At 40.8% G+C, this 23838-nt stretch overlaps 1 protein-coding gene across 2 annotated transcripts; it reads left to right on the top strand.

Annotated features, from left to right (window-relative positions):
• Nucleotides 1–1136: 1136 nt before the first annotated feature.
• On the top strand, nucleotides 1137–22725 carry cad (carbamoyl-phosphate synthetase 2, aspartate transcarbamylase, and dihydroorotase). 2 transcript variants are annotated; one of them, XM_047388421.1, is made up of 44 exons: nucleotides 1139–1542; nucleotides 2368–2507; nucleotides 2624–2753; nucleotides 2837–2979; nucleotides 3313–3454; nucleotides 3698–3869; nucleotides 4994–5179; nucleotides 5259–5368; nucleotides 5557–5699; nucleotides 5834–5965; nucleotides 6071–6304; nucleotides 6750–6971; nucleotides 7057–7245; nucleotides 7334–7458; nucleotides 7560–7693; nucleotides 7772–7884; nucleotides 8659–8823; nucleotides 8900–8985; nucleotides 9085–9331; nucleotides 9515–9613; nucleotides 9723–9947; nucleotides 10027–10209; nucleotides 10331–10549; nucleotides 10809–10976; nucleotides 11052–11234; nucleotides 11658–11762; nucleotides 12449–12694; nucleotides 12772–12853; nucleotides 14429–14595; nucleotides 14736–14900; nucleotides 15970–16101; nucleotides 16229–16430; nucleotides 16513–16703; nucleotides 16805–16945; nucleotides 17019–17108; nucleotides 17211–17352; nucleotides 18007–18200; nucleotides 18284–18358; nucleotides 18469–18681; nucleotides 21165–21290; nucleotides 21374–21529; nucleotides 21608–21709; nucleotides 21791–21885; nucleotides 21970–22725. In XM_047388421.1, the coding sequence occupies exons 1-44, from the start codon at nucleotides 1452–1454 to the stop codon at nucleotides 22067–22069; spliced, it is 6705 nt and encodes a 2234-aa protein (XP_047244377.1). In that variant the 5' UTR covers nucleotides 1139–1451; the 3' UTR covers nucleotides 22070–22725. The 2 variants fall into 2 exon arrangements, 1 of the variants encoding a protein (XP_047244377.1); XR_007041825.1 differs by lacking the exons at nucleotides 18469–18681; nucleotides 21165–21290; nucleotides 21374–21529; ... (1 more) ...; nucleotides 21791–21885; nucleotides 21970–22725 and having other exon boundaries at nucleotides 1137–1542; nucleotides 18032–18200.
• The last annotated feature ends 1113 nt before the right edge of the window (nucleotides 22726–23838 follow it).

The following is a 23838-nucleotide window of genomic DNA, read 5'->3' as shown; positions in this document are numbered from 1 at the left end:
AAAGGAGTTCTATGACAATGTGTTGGCGTTGAAAAAAGTCTGACGTAGGGTGACGTCAAGAAAGGAAACGAGAAAACTCCCCTTTCAGATTAAAATTTAAGTAGGGTAGCAGCTTTTTTTTAAATATTGTTAAAAAATATAAACTGGCATATGAACTTCTATTTTTAGTCAGTTTGATACAAATTTAAACAAACATTATTGCATAATATTTTAATTTTACAACTGTTATATTGTAAAACATTAATGTTTTTCTTTACTTTGATTTGTATATAAATCTCTAAACATAGATTTTTTTTTTACCGTTTACTCCTATAACTCAAAAATACCACTGCTTTAAAAAATCTATGACAAAAAGGCCTCTCTGTTCTTAAAATATTATACACTTCTGACTTTGTTAATACCAAAGAATGTTGTAAAGAATTCATTCAGATAAATCATCTAAAATAACTGCATTGTTTCTTCACTCCTTTTTGTCTTATTGTAGCCAAAATCTAACAATAAAGAAAGCTTTATTAATAGACTCAGTCCATACATACAGAAATAAGATCAATTGGGTAACAAAATATGAAGAAATATGAAAAATGTATAAAAGCACAATTCATATAAAGGATGTAAACCAGAGCATCTCAGATGTGCAAAAAAGGATGCAATATATACATCCCAAAACTTAAAGGTTGTAATCATCATTCAATTTAAAAACTATTTTTATTTTAAGGGAATTCACAAATGGACTAGCTATACGTTTTTGATAGTTATGTCAGCAGCCATAACTTAAGGGTGCTTGTTTAATAAATTATGCTGCTTGTGTCTGTGGCAGACACACAATTCCTTGACAATGTAACTGCAGACACATCAATAAATAAATGACCATTGGTATTTATTTCCATTTTATTTGATAAAAAATGTGAAGGGGTTAAGGTCAAATCCAATCTTGTGGGTGTACTCTGGATGTCTGCTGGCAAGATCTAACAGTAGGATCTGTGAGTGCTACAGTAACACTGTTCAGACGTTGTATTGAGTGGAACATCAGTTTTGTTTTCTTAAATCTAATTTGATCCATTCAGTTTGCTTTCGTCTTTTCACAACTTCGATTTTACTTTGAAAACTCTCACCGGAAGTGCCGATTCCGTTTATCCTCGAACGTTTAGGTCCACGCCGCGGGTCGACTTCCACGCTGCTGGCGGCGCGTGTGGAACACCTTTCTTGTATCTTCCTCGCTCGTTTTCCCGCCGGACTACCGTAACTGAGCTTCTTTCTTGTTTATTTCTCTCCCAGTGACGCGGAAAACCCGACATCGCTCCTAGCTAACCTTTTTTTGGAGTCTCAAAGCTCGTCTTTAGCTGCATTTTTTTGCATCCCGCTTGTTGTGTGGCGAAAGCTTCACGTGGGGGGGGGGATCCGTTCTTTAAACTGCAAATTCGTGGTTAGCTTTACATTTTTTTGACCGGAAAATGGAAATTATGGCTGTTTTGATTCTGGAAGATGGAGAAAGATTTAGGGGCCGACTTTTTGGTGCGAATGTGTCAGTTTCGGGAGAAGTTGGTAAGTAATTTTAAATTACAACCCACCTGTTATTCATAAAAAACCACTTCTTTGTCTCTGTTAAATATATATAAATATCTCGCAAGCTTCTGGTTGTCAGCTGCTGACTCTCTCTTACTCTTATTGGCAGATCCTAGTTGTTTAGCGCCAGACTCTGATAACTTGTCTGTTATCTACAGCACACTTGTGTTGTCAAATTCAATTTAATCAGTGAAAAATGAACTCGAATTGTTTCTTCAGCATGCGTGGTAAAAAAAAGTCCAAGCTTCTGTCAACAAGTCTCCACTGCTAAATTATGCTGCAATGAAAGCATCTTGACAAAGATGTGAGATTTTCAGATTAGATCATTTTATTCAACTCCAGCCACGTTTCTAGTTTTTTCGTCAATAAAGACAACATTCTTGTGGCAATCTAGATTCAAAACAATGTTTTTGTTTCCATTTTTATGGTTGTAAAATCCCAATAGTTAGAATGTTCTAATCTACTCCAGTATGCTTGTTTTTGCCTAACCCTTTCTTTGGGTATGAAGATGAAATAAACTGGTTGAAGCAGCAGCTTCTCTGTATTTTTTCCCTGAGACCAGATGGAGATGTTTCAAATCCACATCTCCATCGCTTTGCTGACAGCCTCTGAAAGACAGAGATTCAAAAGCCTTGCACTTCAGATGAATTACTTATCAAGACCACATTTCTGAAAAATAAATCTTTATGGTTCTTTGGAAATGAATTAAAAAGAAGACCTGAGCCAGTACTTTGACCCTGTTCACAGAAATGGGTGATACAGATGAAGTTTTGTGGTTTCCTGAGGACTGTTTTGTTTGTCTAGTGTTCCAGACCGGCATGGTGGGCTACCCTGAGGCTCTTACAGACCCCTCCTACCACTGCCAGCTGCTGACTCTCACTTACCCTCTCATTGGCAACTATGGAGTACCAAACGATAAAGAGGGAGAGTTTGGACTTAGCCAGGTAAGCAGTTATTTGAAATCAAAGTGAGATCAGATGTCATATATTGGTAAACTGAAGGGGGCTTTAAGTGGGCTGAAAACGCCATAAGATTTTTGTTTTTGTGTGGTTTTCTTCAGTGGTTTGAATCTTCCAAGATTCACGCAGCAGCTCTGATTATTGGAGAGTTGTCGGAGAATCCTAGTCACTGGAGTTCAGTAAAGTCACTCGACCAGTGGCTCAAAGAGCATGGCATTCCCGGGTTACAGGGTCAGAAAACCTTTATTTAAAGAGATGTATTTCAGTCTGTAATGGAGAATATGACATTTAAAGTCTTTTTTCCTTCTTTCCAGGTATCGACACTCGCTGTCTAACTAAAAAGATCAGGGAGAAGGGAACCATGCTGGGGAAACTGGTTGTAGATGGGACTCCTGAGGACAGTGTTCCCTTTGATAACCCAGTTCAGAGGAACCTTGTCCAAGAGGTGTCTATGAAGGTAACTAAGACAGAATGTTTACACATTTTTACCAGGGGTACCAATAAGTTCGGAGGGTATGGTGCCACATTTATAGTAACATAACAAGTACGTTTGTTCACATAGTGAGACTGGATCCTTGCAGTGAGTTCAGTCATATGTCAAGAACAATAGACTCCTGCGTTTTATCTGCACACTGAAACTGCATTTATATTATGACCAAAATGTTTGTACCTGGCTGAGAACCAAATGAATCAATATTTTGCTCAGGGTTGTTTAAAAAAGAAATTCCTTGCACATGCTTTTAGCTACTGATGGTACAGTTGATGTTATTTCTGCTCTCATTGTCCTCAGGAACCAAGAGTGTTCAACCCAAGTGGTAGTTTGCGAATTACGGCAGTTGACTGTGGCATCAAGTATAATCAGATCCGGTGCCTTGCTCGGAGAGGAGTCTGTGTTACTGTGGTACCTTGGGACCACCCACTGGACACCAACGGTCGGTAGTTCCCACTGTAAACTTATTTTTGGGCAGATTGGTCCGGTTTTTTTCTGATTGGGTTCTCTTAAGAAGAGTTAAATATTGTTTTAGTTGTGGAAAAGAAGCATAGTTGGGAGAATTTTCTTAAACTATTCCTGATGCTTAGAGATTTAAGTCTCATAATCTGGAGAAATTAGTTGTCTATTAAGGTTTAATGAAGGCAACTTTTGTCTTTGGTAACAATTTTATTGCTTTCCCCAGATTTTGATGGTTTGTTCATCAGTAATGGTCCCGGTGACCCCCAGTTCTGTCAGGCCACCATCAACAACGTTAGGAAGGTGGTCTGTGTGAATCAGCCAAAGCCGGTTTTTGGGATCTGCCTCGGACATCAGCTGCTCTCTTTGGTCATTGGAGCAAAAACCTACAAGATGAAGTGAGTTGCCTCAATTATTAACTGCACATTTGCATGGACTAAAAAGCTAACCTATTGATTCCAGGTCTAAAATTATAACACTTTACTAAAGTCTGAAGAAAAGATGAATAAAGTCTATAACACAGTCAAACATGATTAAATTATAAGCCTTTTTTGTTGGACGCTCTTATAGTTTTTAGAAGATTTCTAAAGCAAGACAGAAATATCTGCCAAGTGACCTGATCCAGGGAAGGTTCCCATAATCCTCCAGCTTCATTTTCACATTCTCACTCTTTGTTTGGGGCAGTTAGGCGGCGAAAGGCAGGTTTTGCTGTCCTCAGCAGTCTGACATCTCCTGAATGAGCTTTGGAGATTTGGACCGACCAGAAGCTGGAACATAAACCCAGTGACCCTGAACCTCAAAAGCACATCTAACCGAGATTAGAGAGCCTGCTGTTTGGGAGCTTTTATCAGGACAGCATCCGTTCCCACTGCTTACTGGAATGTTATTGACAGATCATTTCTTGAAAATGTTTCTTGGATTTATTGTAACAAACTACAGCCGTACAGGGCGTTTCTTCCTGTTTTTTAACCATATGGTTTCCTATAAAAAAAAGTCTAATGGGGAATTAAAGTGGATAAAAATAATATAAAATTGTAAATATTTGCCTTTGGTGCTTGACATTTTTGTGGTCGATTCTCATGGTAGAAATTCATATTTTTCCTTTAAATTTAGCAAAATTCTACACAAAAATAATACATTTAACATTCCCAGGGATTAGAAAATAAGAGAATCAGGATTAAACAGAATGTCATTTTATAAAATATTTTTATGCTTTTAAGCAGAATTGAAAAAGTAAAATGAAAAATAAAACTAATTTACAGTAGAAGCCATACATAGAGCAAGGTGAGATAAGTTAGTTTGCATGTAGTTCATTCAAAATGTCTTAATAATAATAATACAAAATAGTTTTTATTAAAAACTAATATAATTGCTAACACCTCTACTACTACCCATAAGAATATTATTTATGCCCTCCCAAAACACTGAAACTGAAAGGCTTTTTATGCCTACAAGTAAAACTGAATAAATTGTGCATCTTGGTTGTTTTGCATAAAAAAATGTCTTTGTTTTTTTATCTCAGGTATGGTAACCGTGGCCACAACCAGCCGTGCATCCATAATGGAACGGATCGCTGCTTCATCACCAGTCAGAACCACGGCTTCGCCGTCGACCCAGACACCCTGCCGGACGACTGGGACGTTCTGTTTACCAACGCCAACGACCACACCAGTGAGGGCATTGTGCACAATATGAAACCTTTGTTCAGGTAAGAGCTTGAGAGACAGAGTTACCTGAAGATTCACAGGAACGTGAGTTTATCTGAATAAGATGCTCTGATCCTCCAGTGTTCAGTTCCACCCCGAGCACATGGCCGGACCCACAGATCTGGTCAGCTTGTTTGATGTTTTCCTCGGCACAGTCAAAGACTACAGAGAGGGCAACAGGGCCAAATCTGGTAATTAGTTTTCCTCCCACTCTAATGCATTTTAAAGGCCAATTTATGCAACATTTAACAGACCAGAGATTTCAAAGGTCAAATAGCTTTAATCACTATGAAACATTTTGACTGGTGTTCTGAAAAACCTGTGCATTTATTTTTATTTCACTGTATTTAAAAGCAATTCATCTCTTTTTTTTCCCCAGTTAAGCAGCGTTTGATGGATCATCTCACATATTCTGGTTCTCCAAAGACTGAGGAGGTTGTCAGGCCCAAGAAAGTCCTCATCCTGGGCTCTGGAGGACTCTCCATTGGCCAAGCTGGAGAGTTTGACTACTCTGGATCACAGGTCTGAGATCAGAAAACGGCTCCCTATAAATTCATTTTAAAATACACAGCAAAAAAAAAAAAACCCTCCAAGAATAAATGTAAATTTATTTTATTATTTTTTATATAAGTGTTAATTTCAACTCTGCTCTCCAGGCTATTAAGGCTCTGAAGGAGGAGAATGTCCAGACTGTGTTGATCAATCCCAACATCGCCACTGTACAGACATCCAAAGGTCTCGCTGACAAAGTCTACTTTCTGCCGATTACACCAGCTTATGTGACTCAGGTGTGATGTCTCTGCATTGTCTCCTCTTGATTGGCCAAACATCAGATTAAAGAGAAGAAAACAGTGATATTAAATGCTGTGGGTGCTCTCAATTTGTTGTGCCAGGTGATCAAAAATGAGCGTCCGGATGGGGTTCTGCTGACGTTCGGAGGGCAGACTGCTCTGAATTGTGGTGTGGAGCTTACTAAGATGGGTGTCCTGGAGAAGTACAAAGTGAGGGTTCTGGGAACGCCGGTCGCCTCCATCGAGATGACTGAGGACAGGAAGATCTTCGTGGAGAAAATGGAGGAGATCAATGAGCATGTTGCTCCCAGTGAAGCGGCTCTTTCAGTGGAGCAGGTGAAGAGGAGGATTCTTTGAAAAATAAAATCTTTACTGTGTGTTTTTATTTTTGGTTCTGATGTTCATACCAGCGCATAGTCTGGGAAAGTATGGGTTGGATTTAAAATTAAAACATTTTCCAGGTCTGGGTAAGTGTGGGGAACAGAAAATATTATAAAAAAATATTAGTTTTTCTAGACTATATTGTCTAAAAGTTGTCCATTTATCATCCTTCCGCTTGCCCGTCCATTATCTATTCTACCAACCATGTGTTGATCCACTTTTCATCCATTCATCCATCCATTTAATTTCTTTTCTTCTTGAATATACAGCCTCTACATTTGGACTGATTTAAACCTCACTTTTGCAGTTAAAATGTGCCAAAAAGGGCTGGAAAACTGCAGAAACTTGAAAAGTTTTGACTTGATGATCGTGTCATATTCGTGTGTAATTTTTGATCCAGGCAGTTGCTGCTGCTGAGCGCCTGGGATACCCGGTCCTGGTCCGTTCTGCGTTCGCCCTCGGCGGTCTGGGCTCAGGCTTTGCCAACAACAGAGAGGAACTCGTCACCTTGGTAACATCGGCCTTTGCTCACACCTCTCAGGTCCTTGTAGACAAATCCCTCAAAGGTTGGAAGGAGATCGAGTACGAGGTGGTCCGAGACGCGTATGACAACTGTATCACTGTGAGTAGTGTCACAATGAATACGAAAGATTTATTTTACCTGGAAAAAACTTTTTCTGCAACTTTGTCTTCCTGCTGTTGTTCAGGTGTGTAACATGGAGAACATTGACCCACTAGGCATCCATACAGGGGAATCCATCGTGGTGGCTCCCAGTCAGACACTAAATGACTACGAGTACAACATGCTGAGATGCACGGCTATCAAAGTTATCCGGCACCTCGGCATCGTTGGAGAGTGTAATATCCAGTATGCTTTGAATCCAGAATCTGATCAGGTACACTAAATTGTTTCTCTGGTTTATACAACCTTCTACCCATTTAAGCATGTGTGCATAGTTGTGATCCTGAATGCTCTTTCTGCAGTACTACATCATTGAGGTGAATGCTCGCCTGTCACGGAGCTCTGCGCTGGCCAGTAAAGCAACTGGTTATCCTTTGGCATATGTGGCAGCTAAACTGGGCCTGGGAATCCCGCTGCCACAACTCAAGTATGTATTCCAACTAATAATAGGCAACAAGGTCCTCCACCTCTACTGTTTACTGCTTCTGGTTTGATTTTTGTTATAGATTATCTTTAATTTTCCTCTAGAAATTCTGTCACCAACTCAACCACAGCAAACTTTGAGCCCAGTTTGGACTACTGTGTGGTGAAGGTGCCTCGATGGGATCTCAGCAAGTTCTTGAGGGTTTCTACCAAGATTGGCAGCTCAATGAAGAGCGTTGGTAAGACAGTAGCAATATCTTGTCCCATCACTCTGAGTTTGAAGTAGTCTGAACTTTTCTGAAATGTTGTCTCCACAGGGGAGGTGATGGCCATCGGCCGCAACTTTGAGGAGGCCTTTCAGAAAGCTCTCAGGATGGTGGATGAGAACTGTGTTGGCTTTGACCACACCATCAAGCCCGTCTCTGAGAAGGTTTGTGGAGCCTCTCTGGTTTACCACGTGGTTTCCTGATTGCCTGAGACTGCAGCTGGAGTTGCTGCTTTACATAAATATTCCAGAATCTTTTAAACCTTTCTCATAGCTGTCCAGATGGTCAGTCTCATATATCCAGTTTTATGGTTTATTAAACACAAACGTAGACTGCACAGATATAGCACCGTCTTGACAGTTGGTGCTAAAAAAAAAACCATTAAACTGTTAAATATGTTAATGTAAAAAGCAAGACTTGTACCCCAGATGGACAATAGCATACTGATGTGTCTAGATGTCTTCATGCTCAGCCTTTTTGTATCTTTTTGTAGAATTGCTTGTTTTAATTATATTAATGCTATTAAAAACAGAGCTGAAGTGTTATTTCTGTGTGATTTTATACCTGGACACACAGATGACACGTACAGCTGAGCCATCACCATACTTTGATTTGCTACCTTATTAAAGAGCATTTTACTAATGCCTAAAAAACGTATTGTTCTCTACGTGTGGCTGATTCCATAAGGGGTACGCACAGGATGTCATTGCTGATATTTGTCCTGTTATATTTGTGTCTGAATAATGTGCATTTTTGCAATGTTTTGGCAAACTATAAGCAGGCTCTGTATCATTTATGGTCCATCAAATTGCAAAAAGGCAGCAGGAAATGCTGCTCTGGACGGTGTCCAAACGTCACACAATGTACCTGAACAGATTTTCTGGCTACGTATTAGTTTTGGTTTAGGCTGTAATCTCTTTCCCCTCTCTTCCCTGCAGGAGCTGCAGACTCCCACCGATAAGCGTATCTTTGTTTTGGCGTCTGCATTCAAAGCCGGGTACACAGTGGACCAGCTGTACGAGCTGACAAAGATCGACCGTTGGTTCCTGCACAAAATGAAAAACATTGCTGACCACGAGCGACGGCTGGAGGACTACAGCCAGGTAAAATGTTAGGCTGTTACGAGTTTAGGTTAGAAACAGATTTTATTCTGAATTTTCTTCTTCCAAATAAATCCAGGTTGAGAGCAACATACCCATAGAGGTGATGTGTAAGGCAAAACAGCTGGGCTTCTCAGACAAGCAGATAGCAATGGCCATTCAGAGGTAGGTAGAACTCAGTGCTTAGACCTACATTGACATAATTAGATTTGCTTAGAATCTGATTGGAACACTGATTTGGCAACACATTTTCCTGTCTCATAGTACGGAGCTGGCAGTTAGAAAGCTGCGTCACGATTACTCCATCCTGCCAGTGGTGAAGCAGATAGACACCGTGGCAGCTGAGTGGTCTGCCCACACCAACTACCTGTACCTGACCTACCATGGCACCGAGAACGACCTGAGCTTCAACGAGCAGCATGTTATGGTCATCGGCTCGGGCGTGTACCGCATTGGCAGCAGCGTGGAGTTTGACTGGTGTGCGGTCGGATGCATCACAGAGCTCCGGAAGGTACGCTCATAGATCTTCAAGATCTCGCGCAGTTTTAAAGAAATCTCCTTCACAGTTGTTTTTCTTTAAATCTAAGCATAAATTCCAGCTTTATAACGATCTTAATGCTCAGAGATGCATGATAATTTCCCAACCGCTACACCAAAAATATTTAAACTGCATACGATGTCCAATTATTCACAGATGGGTTACAAGACCATCATGGTGAACTACAACCCTGAGACAGTCAGTACAGACTATGACATGTGTGACCGCCTCTACTTTGATGAGATCTCCTTTGAGGTAAGCTGCCTGTAGAAGCTTTAACTTGAGTCTTACCGTGCTATGCTCTTTGGATGGCACAGATCCTAAAAGACATTTTGAGAAATAAACATGTTTTTCTGCTTGTTAGGTGGTGATGGATATTTATGAGAGAGAAAACCCAGAGGGGATCATCCTCTCCATGGGAGGTCAGCTGCCCAACAACATAGCGATGTCGCTGCATCGCCAGCAGTGTCGCATCCTGGGGACTTCACCTGAGTTCATCGATAATGCAGAGAACAGGTTCAAGTTCTCCAGAATGCTGGACACCATCGGGATCAGCCAGCCTCAGTGGAAGGAGCTTTCAGACACTGAGGTACAGCAGGTTTGACAGATAATCGGCTCTTACTTAGTGTGTTGCCCAGTTTTCACTTGTTCTTTTCTTCCTCCTGCAGTCTGCTGTGAAGTTTTGTGAGACGGTCGGATATCCCTGCCTGGTCCGTCCCTCCTACGTCCTCAGTGGAGCGGCCATGAACGTCGCGTACAGTAACAGCGACCTTGAGAAATACCTGACCAGCGCTGTAGCCGTGTCCAAAGAATATCCTGTTGTTATCTCTAAATTCATTCAAGAAGCAAAGGTGAGTAAAAGCATCATGAGTTAGCAATCACAACCACTTCTTGTCATGAAATCAGTCAGTATTGCCAAAGTAAACGTCAAATAATTCTGTAAAATTCTTATTTTTTTGTTTTGTTTACCAGGAGATAGATGTGGATGCGGTGGCCTGTGACGGGATAGTGATGGCCATTGCGATTTCTGAACACGTGGAGAATGCTGGTGTGCACTCTGGCGATGCCACTTTGGTGACTCCTCCTCAGGATCTAAATCAGAAAACTATTGAAAGGATCATGATGATAGTTCACTCCATTGGCCAGGAGCTGCAGGTCACCGGACCCTTTAACCTGCAGCTGATTGCCAAGGTAAGACCGGTTTGGGCTTTTTGTCAAAATAATAAATGCACAGATTTTTGTCTGTTTACAGACGGTTTTCAGTAGCATGGCTAATAATTCTTAATTTTTACATCTACATGAACCAAACCAACGACTTTGAAACTGAGAAAATTGATTACACTTGATTGTCGTCAGCAGAAATGATAATGTGGCTTAGCTTATTATTGGCAGATTATTTGAATGATGAGAAAAATATTTTATTGTTATGGTGATGTGCTTTATTTTAAAGGATGACCTGCTGAAGGTGATTGAATGCAACGTTCGAGTTTCCCGCTCCTTTCCTTTTGTATCAAAGACTCTGGGCGTGGATCTTGTTGCTCTTGCAACTCAAGTCATCATGGAGGTGGATGTAGAGCCAGTGGGTCTAATGCGTGGGAAAGGGATTGTGGGAGTTAAGGTAAATAATCCGACTCGGACCATGTATGATTCCCCACTTTTTCACCTGTTAAAACAATAACCATCCGTTCTCCAGGTTCCCCAGTTCTCCTTCTCTCGGCTCGCTGGGGCTGATGTGGTGCTTGGGGTGGAGATGACCAGCACCGGAGAAGTCGCCTGCTTTGGGGAGAACAGATATGAGGCTTACCTCAAAGCCATGCTCTCCACAGGCTTCAAGATCCCCAAGAAGAACATCCTGCTCTCCATCGGCAGCTATAAGGTTATGACCCAGATATTTTAGTAACATCAAGCTCAATATTTTTGACAGGGTCTCATCTGGGAGAACATACCTTTCAATTTAAAGTTGTGGCGACAGGTTGAGTTTAACCTATTTTTGATGATTGAACCAAGTAGAAATAAACTGCCCACATTATACGAATAAATCTGTCATTATCTAATAAAATGATCTCCAGAGACAAAGCTGGAATAAAATGTCTATAACATGGTTTGAGTTCAAACAACTGACTGCATGTACAGAAAAGAAAGCGATGATAAAGCAACTTTTTAGCTATGGCCCAGGGTGCAGATTGGACGAGGAGCTGGAGCTCTTTGTATCTCTCCGCAGTTAAGACTGCAATTTTGTGAAATTGTTCTCCTTTTACACATTTACTTAGGCTGTTCTCCTTGCATTGTGTGGCTTTAGAACAAGAGCGAGCTGCTGCCCACTGTGAAGGCTCTGGAGTCTCTGGGATATGACCTGTACGCCAGTCTGGGAACGGCTGACTACTACACAGAACACGGAGTCATGGTAGTACCCAGTTTCTGTTTTTCTTCAACACAATAGTTGAAGGAATCACCAGCTAAAACTGCACGTTAACACAGGCTCCTAACCAACTAGATTTACACTGAAGCTAACTGTAGAAGGTGGCCTCATCAACCAAGCAATCAAATCAGTTTGACACTTAAAGTATGGGATATAAGACGAGGGCAAGATGTTTCTCAATGAAATTTAATTGATTAGTGTTTTGGATTGATGTTTAACTTCAAAATAACAAATAATGGCAGTTTAAGAGCTATCTATGCCTCTATGTTTCTTTAAATGTGAAACCGATACCGTTTCAAAAAGGTCTCTGCTTGGAATTTGTCCTTGGGTGTGTTGTCCGTTGAATCATGTGCTAGAAGACTTTCATATACCAATTTAAAGAAACAAAATGTGGACCAGTGTCATTTCAGACTACAAACTATATATGAGATGTGCATTTTAATAAATAAGTTGACGATCCACGCAGTTTATAAGCTATAATATGTAAATCAGTAGTTTTCTGAGGAGCCTAAACATTTGAAATGCACCACTGCAGATACCAGTTTAGATCAGCAGGTGGCAGAGTTGTACTATTTAATCAATAGGAACCTACTCATGTAAAAAACATTAAATAAATATCTTATTAACATGTCTTGGATGTTATTTGTGTGACCTCAACCCCTTGTCTCCAGGTGACTGCGATAGATTGGCCGTTTGAGGTTGATGACAGTGAAGGTCCCACTAAAGAGAGGCAGCGCAGCATCATGAACTACCTGGAGGACAACCACTTCGATCTGGTCATTAACCTCTCTATGAGGAACAGTGGTGGTCGAAGGCTGTCCTCCTTTGTCACGAAGGGTTACAGGACCAGACGAATGGCTGTGGATTATTCTGTTCCACTCATCATCGACATCAAGTGCACCAAGCTCTTTGTTCAGGTAACTTGGCGTGTTTTCATGTGATCTTTGTAAAACCTGTTGGATTTCAAATACTCACGTGAGGGACCTGTTCACAGGCTCTTCGGCAGATTGGTTGCTCTCCTCCTGTGAAAACTGACATTGACTGCATGACGTCCCAAACTCTCGTCCGTCTGCCTGGTGAGTTAGTGCCTAACAGTGGCAGCAGTTATTTTACTCTAGTAGGGTTTTATTTCTACTAAATAAGCTGGCGTTGTCTGCAGCTGAAACATGGAGAACAGTGTTTGGAAGGACACATTAGGACATATCACTACGTCTGACGGCACTGAGTCTTTAGTTTCAATTTATTTTGTCTAAAGCTACACTGTATATCCAGTCAGAGTTGTAATTGCAATGTCAGCGTTTGCAGCATCGCAGTTGCAGAGGACTGTTTCACTGTATTGGTTGGATACCGCAGTATAAGTGGCATGCATTCACACTCTGCATGTCTTATATCTAGTGGCATCAAAAAGCTAAAGCTCATGGGAAATGGAGGAAAAATGCAATGATGGGGATAAAACTAAAGTGACCAGAAAATCACAAGTACCTGTTTTCAGAGATTTGTTTTCTTTTTTGTTTCTTAATTTAGAAATATTGGAGACAGAATAAATACTACTATTCACATTATTTAGACGGTAAAGAAAAACTTTTGGGATTGCAGTCAGAATCCCTGTCCATCTTCTTCCTCTGCATTTTTTCTGTTTCCTCTTTTTCTTTTTTCCCGCAAATTCAATTCTTATTTTAATAGCGCCATTTCACAACACACGTCGTCTCAAGGCACTTGACAAAATTCAGTTGAATTATACCGATTTCAAGTCACGTACATACATTCCAATTAATCCTAATCATTGAACAGTGCAGTCAGAGTTAGTTATTTATTCAAATTGGACATAAGGTTTTTCTATCTAAGGAAACCCAGCAGATTGCATCCAGTCAGTGACTTGCAGCATTCAATCCTCCTGGATGAGCATGTAGAGACAGTGGACAGTCACTGGCGTTGACTTTGCAGCAATCCCTCATACTGAGCATGCATGTAGCGACAGTGGAGAGGAAAAAACTCCCTTTTAACAGGAAGAAACCTCCAGCAGAACCAGAACCAGGCTCAGTGTGAGCAGCCATCTGCGACAAGTAGGGATGGGTACCTTTCACATTTGAAATGATATGGTACCGATACCCAGTACTTGGGTATTGATAACGGTACTCAACAGTACCAGTTTTCATTACTTTTGTGTGTTATGTGGTAATAAATGCTAATTAGTTTAATATTAAAATTAAAAACATTTTCAACATATTTATTTCTCAATATATAAACTTTAATAAATATATATAACCAACATCCAGCTGTTTGTATTGTAAAATCTCAGTTGTTTCAAACATTTCTTCGACATGAATACCCAGACTACGCAGTGTTTTTTCTAAATAATTCACAAATGAAAAACCAGCCATGGAGGGAAAATCCGCTTTAACAGGAAGAAACCTCAGTCTCAAATAAAACTAAAACTCTATTCAGTTGTCTTGTTTTGTTGGTTCCAAATCAGATTGGTTTCTAATCATTTTTGCTAATTCAATTTCTAACAGAACTTAACTGTGTGGATATGTGTGTTTAAAAAAAAAAACACTTTCTTTTGTTTTCAATTCATATGTAAATACATTTTGTTCAGAAATAGTTTTTTGTAACCAATTAGTTGGTAAAATTAGGTTCTTGTTGAACTGCAGGTTTAATCGATGTCCACGTTCACCTACGTGAACCTGGTGCCAACCATAAGGAGGACTTCTCCTCTGGCACGGCCGCTGCTCTAGCAGGAGGCGTAACTCTGGTGTGTGCGATGCCCAACACATCCCCAGCCGTCACAGATGCTAGCACTCTGGCGCTGGTACAGAAGGTATGCCTGCAGATCAGAACTACCTGATGAGTAGGTCTAGGAAAATGCATGTAAACATAATTTCATTGATCTGTCTTTGCAATAAGTCTGTTTTATAATGCTTAACTGAGGTGCTTAATAAACATGTAATCTGTCATCAGCTTGCTAAAGCGGGATGCCGCTGTGACTACGCACTTTATGTTGGTGCCGCTTCGGACAACGCTGCCACTCTGCCATCCGTCGCATCCCAGACTGCAGGTCTGAAGATGTACCTGAATGACACGTACTCCACCCTCAAGATGGACAATGTCTCCCTGTGGATGGAGGTTGGCTAAATCTGCTCATATTATCCCAGATGTAGAGACATTTGCTGAAAGTTTCTTCCTGTATGAATCACTTTTCAGCTCTTTAGTTTTCATAGGCTCTGTCTGTTAAAATATGTTTGCGGGGTTTGTGCAGAACCTTAAAATAGCTTTAAATGTGACATTGTCGAGGCTTAAAATGTGCTTTTATTTTAAACAACGTGCTTAAAACTCAGAAACACAGTTTCTATAATTATTATGAGAAACTATCTGATTTATACTGCTGATTGTTAGAAACAAATATCCCGTTTTTTGGGTTAATAAAGAGTGCAAGTGCAGCTTGTTGAATGTGACTCCAGTTTAAAAGCACATTGAATAATCCGTATTACTAGAACAAAGCTGTACTAGTTCATTCCTGTTACTAATGTTTAAAGAACAATGAGAATATTTTTCTTACATTTTATACATAGATTTTATATACAGAACTTTCTTGAAGTTACCTTCCTACGGTATAATTTTAAAATAAGTGACAGAAATTTGTTTGCCTTTTAATGGAGACTGACATCAGAATTTTGTTAAGTGAGGACATAGAAAACATAATTTCCATGTCCATGGAACGTAAAGTCTGGAAAATCCTTTTAAAGAGTTGAATATGACCTTTGAATAGCTCCAAACTATTTTTCATGTTGCTTTAACGTGTTTCAGCTAATGGCTAAAGCTATTTAGTTTTTTTTGCAAAACACCCAAAACCAGAAAAGTCATGCTTTTGAAGCCATTAATGGGCTTGATTCTGGAATTTCTCATTAAAAACTGAGAATATGGACACACATCCCAAAAGGCAGTTTAGAGTGTCTAATTAACCCAAAATGCATATTTGGAGAGTGGGGGGGGGGGTAAAGTGGTAGTACGAGAAAAGTACTGGGAAAGCAGACTTGCAAACTCTAAATAAAAATCCAAGCTGAGATTTAAATCCAGGAGATTTAAACCTGCTTGGCTCGAGGAGACTGTGCTAACCACCGAGCGACTGTGTACAACCATTTGTCTTGGGCTCATTAGAGGAGCTAATAACCACACTGCCTGGTTCTGTTGGCAGCACTTTGAGAACTGGCCCAAGCAGATGCCCATTGTAGCTCATGCTGAGAAGCAAACCGTGGCTGCGATCCTGATGGTGGCGCAGCTCTACCAGCGTCCGGTCCATATCTGCCATGTGGCCAAGAAGGAGGAGGCAAGGAACTGATGTTATTTAGTTGGATGGTGCAGACTGATAGTTTGTCTGTTTGCTTAACATTTATAAATTTGCCATCTTTGCTTTGGGCCCACACAGTTAGAGGTTTTGATGTGGTGTTTTCTAGATCCTGGTCATCAGAGCCGCTAAGCAGAAGGGCATCCAGGTGACGTGTGAGGTGGCTCCCCATCACCTCTTCCTGTGCGAAGAAAATGTGGCAGAGATCGGAGCGGGACGAGCACAGGTCCGACCCATGCTGGGAACTCGCGAGGACATGGAGGCGCTGTGGGACAACCTGGACGTTATAGACTGTTTTGCTACGGATCACGGTTAGTGAGCGCACATTTTAGGCCAAAGAAAATAGAAATTTTAACTTGAGTTACAATGTGTTTTATTTACTGTTCTTGACAGCACCTCACTCAGTAGAAGAGAAGAACTCTGAAATTCCTCCTCCTGGTTACCCCGGCCTGGAAACGATGCTGCCGCTGCTGCTGACCGCCGTCAGCGATGGACGTCTCACTCTGGATGACATCATCAGGCGTCTTTATGATAACCCCCGCAAGATTTTCAACCTGCCTGTCCAGGAAAACACCTATGTGGAGGTACAGTCATTAAACGCTGTGACTTTACCAGGAAGCGTGAAGACGCCCATTGTAAATGCAATCTGAAGTATTTCTACCTTAAATGTTCTGTTGTTTTTCAGGTTGATTTGGAGCAAGAATGGGTTATTCCTCAAGCCATGCAGTTTACCAAGTCCAAGTGGACCCCTTTTCAAGGTCTGAAAGTGAAGGGTAAAGTTCTCCGTGTCGTCCTCCGAGGAGAGGTGGCCTACATCGATGGACAGGTTGGCTTGCTGCTCCACAACATCTATTATGACTGTTTGATTGAATTTAATATAACAAATATGTCTTCTCCAGGTTCTGGTGCCTCCTGGTTATGGCGAGGATGTAAAAACCTGGTCTGCTGCTTCCATACACTCAGCTGAACCTGTTAAAGACACCCCACTGGTATTCAGATTACTTGAAAAGCCTGCTGGCTGTTTAATTCCTGACCTGTAAACCTGTATCTGGAGATAATTTTTCTTAAAAATGTTTTTCCCGTTTCATCAGTCTCCAGAGCGACCACGTCCAACTCCTCCTCGCGAAGTACCTGTTCGAACCAGAGCTCCAAGTCCGAGACGTGTTCCAGGAGAGTCCCGTTTCCTGCTGCCACCAAGACTCCACCGTTCCTCTGATCCTGGACTGCCACCAGGTACTACAAAGCCCATAATACCTTAACATGGTCAAGCCGTCTTTGATATGGAAATCAGGGTTCCTACATAATCTGGAAAATTGGAAAATGTTTTTCAATCAGGAGAAGTATAAAAAAAATATTTGTCTTTTCTTCTTCATCCACCTGCCTGTCCATTCATCCATGCATCCTCCCATTTGTTCATCCAACCATCTATTCGTTTGTCTAGTATATGTCTGGTTTTCTGGTATCATTCCATCCATATATCCTTTTATATATCTATGCAGTCATTTTTCAGTTATCCATTCAAATGTCCTTTCAGGTTTTGCATATTTAATATCTGACCAAATCCATAGTGCTTGCTATAAAAATCTAAAGAAACCGTAGATTTTATGCAGTTTTATTGCGGTATTGACACCAGATCATTCATATGTGGACCAAATAAGCGAATTGAGTTCAAAAATGTGCAATTTTGACATAAAAATGTGCACCAATCAGTGGAAATTGCTTTTGGTAAAACAAAACCTGAAAACTCTTTCTTGAAGACATTGTCAGAGTTGTCTGTAGTGTAATCTAACAAACTCGGTAATATGGGTACATTACTAAAAGTAAACGTAGAAACCTTTTTTTATTGGCTGCATTGTTTATGGAAAGTTATGTGTTTGATTTCTGTAGATTTGACCATGATCCCACCCCACAGTTCTGTTGACGGATACAGCCATCCTCCGCCTTTGTCCAGGCTGCTCTCCCCCTTGTCTGAGTCCAAACAAATGACTCCCTCACAGGTGCCGCACTTCCAGATGTCTCCCCTGCTTCACCCACTGGTGGGCCAGCACATCTTGACTGTCAGCCAGTTCAGCAAGGAGCAGGTACCCCATGACAACATTTTATGCAGGATACAAAGGCGTGACTGTAATTCTTTCTGTTTAATTCCCGTGTTTTCCTTTGTCAGATGTCTCACCTGTTTAATGTAGCCCACACTTTGCGGTTGTTGGTTCAGAAGGAGCGAAGCCTGGAAATATTGAAGGTAACTTGGTAATTCCCTAAAATATGCCAAACACCCATTCTGTTACTTCAAAAAAATTCCTTAACATTCACATTTTCCTTGTGAACGTCCGTTTGCCCCTTTCTATCCAGGGTAAAGTGATGGCATCCATGTTTTATGAAGTCAGCACTCGAACCAGCAGCTCCTTTGCAGCAGCCATGCAGCGTCTGGGCGGCTCCGTCGTGCATTTCAGCGATTCCACTTCTTCTTCCCAAAAGGGAGAGTCGCTGGCAGATTCTGTTCAGACCATGTGCTGCTACGCTGACGTCCTGGTGCTCAGGCACCCGACTCCTGGGGCTGTGGAGGTGGGTTTCTGGATCGACCTACTCAGGTTCTCAAAAACCTGACAAGAAGGCACTTATGAAGCTTTTAATTACTTTTTATATTCTCCATGTGCACTTTAGAAAAAAAGTTAATGCAATGAGTTTAACTTATACCTAACCATGTTTTTCTTTTTGATGGACCCTTACAACTCAGTTCTTGCTATGCAAGTGTCTTCTAGGCAAACAGAAGTCAAAGACAAAGGACTGCCTCTTCCTGGTAGCTGCAAAACACGACCTAGAGTTGCTCTCATAAATCAGTGCCTGTTTCTAACCCAGTTGCTTTAAATGTTTAAATAAAATTGATTCTATTAAAGATAAAATCATCATAAAATTTCAGTAAGTGAGACAGCATTGGAGGTAGCTGTACAAACTGATTTGTGTTTGGACTGTTTTGATTCTGTGGAGCTTCCTGAGTTATCAGAAATATTAGCTTCATCTAAACCTTCAACTTGTATGTTAGACCCAATCCCAACCAAATTATTTAAGGAAGTGTTCCCTCTGATTACCAGCCCCATTTTAGATATGATTAATCTATCTTTAGTAAATGGATCAGAACCACAAGCTTTTAAGTTAGCTGTAATTAAACCTTTACTTAAGAAATCTTCGCTTGATCGAGATGACTTGAAAAATTACAGACTTATATCCAATCTTCCATTCTTATCTAAAAATCTTGAGAAAATAGTTGCTAATCAAATGTGTGAGCATTTATACAGCAATGACCTGTTTGAAGAGTTTCAGTCAGGTTTCAGAGCTCATCATAGCACTGAAACAGCTCTGCTGAAAGTCACTAATGATATTCTTATGGCCTCAGATAATGGACTTGTGTCTGTTCTGGTTCTGTTAGATCTCAGTGCTGCATTTGATACAGTCGACCATAATATTATCTTAAAAAGGCTGGAATATGCTGTAGGGATCAGGGGAACAGCGCTAGGCTGGTTTAAATCTTATCTGTCTGACAGATTCCAGTTTGTTCATGTAAATGATAAATTATCTTTAAACTCCAGGGTTAGTTGTGGAGTACCACAGGGTTCAGTACTTGGGCCAATTCTCTTTACTATATATATGCTTCCAATAGGTCAAATTATCAGGCAGCATAGGATAAATTGTCACTGTTACGCTGATGACACTCAGCTTTACTTATCCATGAATCCTGATGAACCCAACCAGGTAGATAGACTACAAGCATGTCTTGAAGACGTAAAAACTTGGATGACTTTAAATTTTCTGCTTCTAAATTCTTACAAGACAGAAGTTGTCGTCTTTGGACCGGAGTCTTTAAAAAAGAAACTGCTTAGTCAATCACTTAACCTGGATGGCTTTAAATTGACGTCCGATAATAAAGTAAAAAACCTTGGTGTTATTTTTGACCAGGACATGTCATTTAAATCCCATATTAAACAGGTTTCTAGGATTTCCTACTTTCATCTCCGGAACATTACCAAAATTAGAAATATCCTGTCCAGGAGTGACGCTGAAAATCTAGTCCATGCATTTGTTACTTCAAGGCTGGACTATTGTAATTCTTTACTATCAGGATGTCCACAAAATGCAGTCAAAAGCCTTCAGCTGATTCAAAATGCTGCAGCAAGAGTTCTGATGAAAATTAAAAAGAGAGATCATATTTCTCCTATTTTCGCTTCCCTTCATTGGCTCCCTGTTAAATCCAGAATATAATTTAAAATTCTCCTCCTCACATATAAAGCCCTTAATGATCTAGCTCCATCATACATCAGAGATCTGATTGTTCCATATGTTCCTAACAGAGAACTTTGTTCTCAGACTGCAGGTTTACTGGTGGTTCCTAGAGTCTCTAGAAGTAGAATGGGAGGCAAATCATTTAGTTATCAGGCTCCTCTCCTGTGGAACCAGCTCCCAGTATGTGCTCCCTTTCATACTCTAGACTTTAAAACCGGCTCAGAGTTCTTTGTGTCTCTGCTCTGTTCTCTCAAACCCCCAGTGGGTCGTGGCAGATGGCCGCTCATACTGAGCCTGGTTCTGATGGAGGTTTCTTCCTGTTAAAAGGGAGTTTTTACTCTCTACTGTCGCTACATGCATGCTCAGTATGAGGGATTGCTGCAAAGTCAACGCCAGTGACTGTCCACTGTCTCTACATGCTCATCCAGGAGGAGTGAATGCTGCAAGTCACTGACTGGATGCAATCTGCTGGGTTTCCTTAGATAGAAAAACTTTTAACCAATTTGAATTAATAACTGAATCTGACTGAACTGTTTGATAGCTGGGATCAGTTGGAATGTATGAACCTGGCTTGAAATCTTTATGATTTGATTGAATTGAATTTGTAAAGTGCCTCAAGACGATGTGTTGTGAATTGGCGCTATATTAATTAAGCTGAATTGAAACAAATCCAAGTCAGATTGCTTTCTAACTGCTTGAGTTTGCTGATGATCTGAGGGATTACCCAGTTTAGTATTTTCACTTTGTAATGTTCTCTCCACGTCACACAGAATGCATCCCGTCACTGCCGTAAACCAGTGATCAACGCAGGTGATGGCGTCGGGGAACATCCCACCCAGGCCCTGCTGGACGTCTTCACCATCAGGGAGGAGCTTGGGACAGTCAACGGCATGACGGTAAGAACCCGAAAATTCAAATCCCAATCTGGAGGAGAAACATAACATCTGCCAGAAACTATTATGACCCGTTTGTCTGATAGATCACGATGGTTGGAGACCTGAAACATGGCCGCACTGTTCACTCTCTGGCCAAGCTGCTGACCCAGTACCGCATTACTCTGCGCTATGTGGCCCCTAGAAACCTCCACATGCCTGCAGAGATCATCAGCTTCGTGGCCTCGAAGGGCATCAAGCAGGTGGGAAAACAACACAGCTGGACCTGGACTGCAGACATGGTTTCCAACACACTGAACTAATTATTACTTTTGTAACAGGAGGAGTTTGACAGTATCGAGGAAGCTCTGCCTGAGACAGACATCCTGTACATGACAAGGATCCAGAAGGAAAGGTTTGGATCTGAGGACGAATACAAGGCTGTAAGTTGGATTTTAGGTTTAAACATGCAGGACAGAAGCAGGAGGTATGAAGATCCTTAATTCACAATGTTTTTTTGTCAGTGTTTCGGTCAGTTCATCCTCACTCCTCACATCATGACCGTTGCTAAAAAGAAAATGGTGGTGATGCATCCACTACCCAGGGTCAACGAAATAAGGTGAGTTTCTTTTTACTGTTCAGTTCAACACATTTAAAAAGCAAGACTTTCCAGACTAACTTTCTTTTCCTTTTGTCCCATCAGTCCGGAGGTGGATACAGACCCTAGGGCTGCATATTTCCGCCAGGCTGAGAACGGCATGTACATCAGAATGGCTCTCCTGGCCACCGTACTTGGCAGATAAATCCACCTGCTTAAAGTTTCAAGAGCTGCAATGCAGTAGTTCCATGTTCTTTCCTAAAAATCTGTAACAATATCCTTAATTAAAAAGATGTCAGGAGAACCAGATTATAGAACTAGATTACAATTTCAGAATTAGTTTCTAAGATGCTGCTTTAAAGTTTCACTACTACTTCTCAAGTCTCGGCTTCAGAAACATGCTTTCAAGACATACTATGAAGACCTTAGGAGATTTCTGTTTAATTGAGCTATTTGGTGGACAATGGTGGGACTATTTTAAAGGAATTTAAATAATTTTTATGCTTATTAAGTGTATATTGTGTTGCTTGGATGAAAAGGTTTTGCATCATGGTACCAGTGATGATGTTAATGAGAAACGTTATCTCTTTAAGTACTAATATTAGTGGTTCTGCTTCGACCAGTAATGGTCCCAGCAATACTAGTTGTTTGAAAGCCTGTTTTCCACTGGAATATTCTTCAAATGTGAAGCATCAATGGAAGTCGTACACAGGTGTTTATGGGTATTTATTGTAACTGTCAATGCTTTCTTGTACTGTAACTGCTTAAAAAAAACAACTTTTCTTTGTCCAAATGGTAATGTATGTTAGTAAAGTGTTGTTAAAGAACTCGAAATATGGAAAATAAAGAGGTTTTTCAAAAGCTGTCTCAATATTGAAGCGAAGCTGTTGTAAAAATAGGAAAAAATACATGTATAGGGTTAAAATTTCTAGATCAAGATTTAATATTACCCAAACTAAGCATATTAAGCCATAATCACAATTTCTTCTTGTTTTGAAGAGGGAAAAAAGCTCAGAAATTAAACTTCATTCCTAGACCTGCTTTGTACATTTTCAAGTACAGGTCCTTCTCAAAATATTAGCATATTGTGATAAAGTTCATTATTTTCCATAATGTCATGATGAAAATTTAACATTCATATATTTTAGATTCATTGCACACTAACTGAAATATTTCAGGTCTTTTATTGTCTTAATACGGATGATTGTGGCATACAGCTCATGAAAACCCAAAATTCCTATCTCACAAAATTAGCATATTTCATCCGACCAATAAAAGAAAAGTGTTTTTAATACAAAAAACGTCAACCTTCAAATAATCATGTACAGTTATGCACTCAATACTTGGTCGGGAATCCTTTTGCAGAAATGACTGCTTCAATGCGGCGTGGCATGGAGGCAATCAGCCTGTGGCACTGCTGAGGTCTTATGGAGGCCCAGGATGCTTCGATAGCGGCCTTTAGCTCATCCAGAGTGTTGGGTCTTGAGTCTCTCAACGTTCTCTTCACAATATCCCACAGATTCTCTATGGGGTTCAGGTCAGGAGAGTTGGCAGGCCAATTGAGCACAGTGATACCATGGTCAGTAAACCATTTACCAGTGGTTTATGCACTGTGAGCAGGTGCCAGGTCATGTTGAAAAATGAAATCTTCATCTCCATAAAGCTTTTCAGCAGATGGAAGCATGAAGTGCTCCAAAATCTCCTGATAGCTAGCTGCATTGACCCTGCCCTTGATAAAACACAGTGGACCAACACCAGCAGCTGACACGGCACCCCAGACCATCACTGACTGTGGGTACTTGACACTGGACTTCTGGCATTTTGGTATTTCCTTCTCCCCAGTCTTCCTCCAGACTCTGTCACCTTGATTTCCGAATGACATGCAGAATTTGCTTTCATCCGTAAAAAGTACTTTGGACCACTGAGCAACAGTCCAGTGCTGCTTCTCTGTAGCCCAGGTCAGGCGCTTCTGCC

This window comes from Girardinichthys multiradiatus, chromosome 15 (assembly GCF_021462225.1).
Source record: "Girardinichthys multiradiatus isolate DD_20200921_A chromosome 15, DD_fGirMul_XY1, whole genome shotgun sequence".
Classification (NCBI taxonomy): domain Eukaryota; kingdom Metazoa; phylum Chordata; class Actinopteri; order Cyprinodontiformes; family Goodeidae; genus Girardinichthys; species Girardinichthys multiradiatus.
Note: the sequence above shows the minus strand (reverse complement) of the source record. Positions and strands in the feature narration are given on the sequence as shown.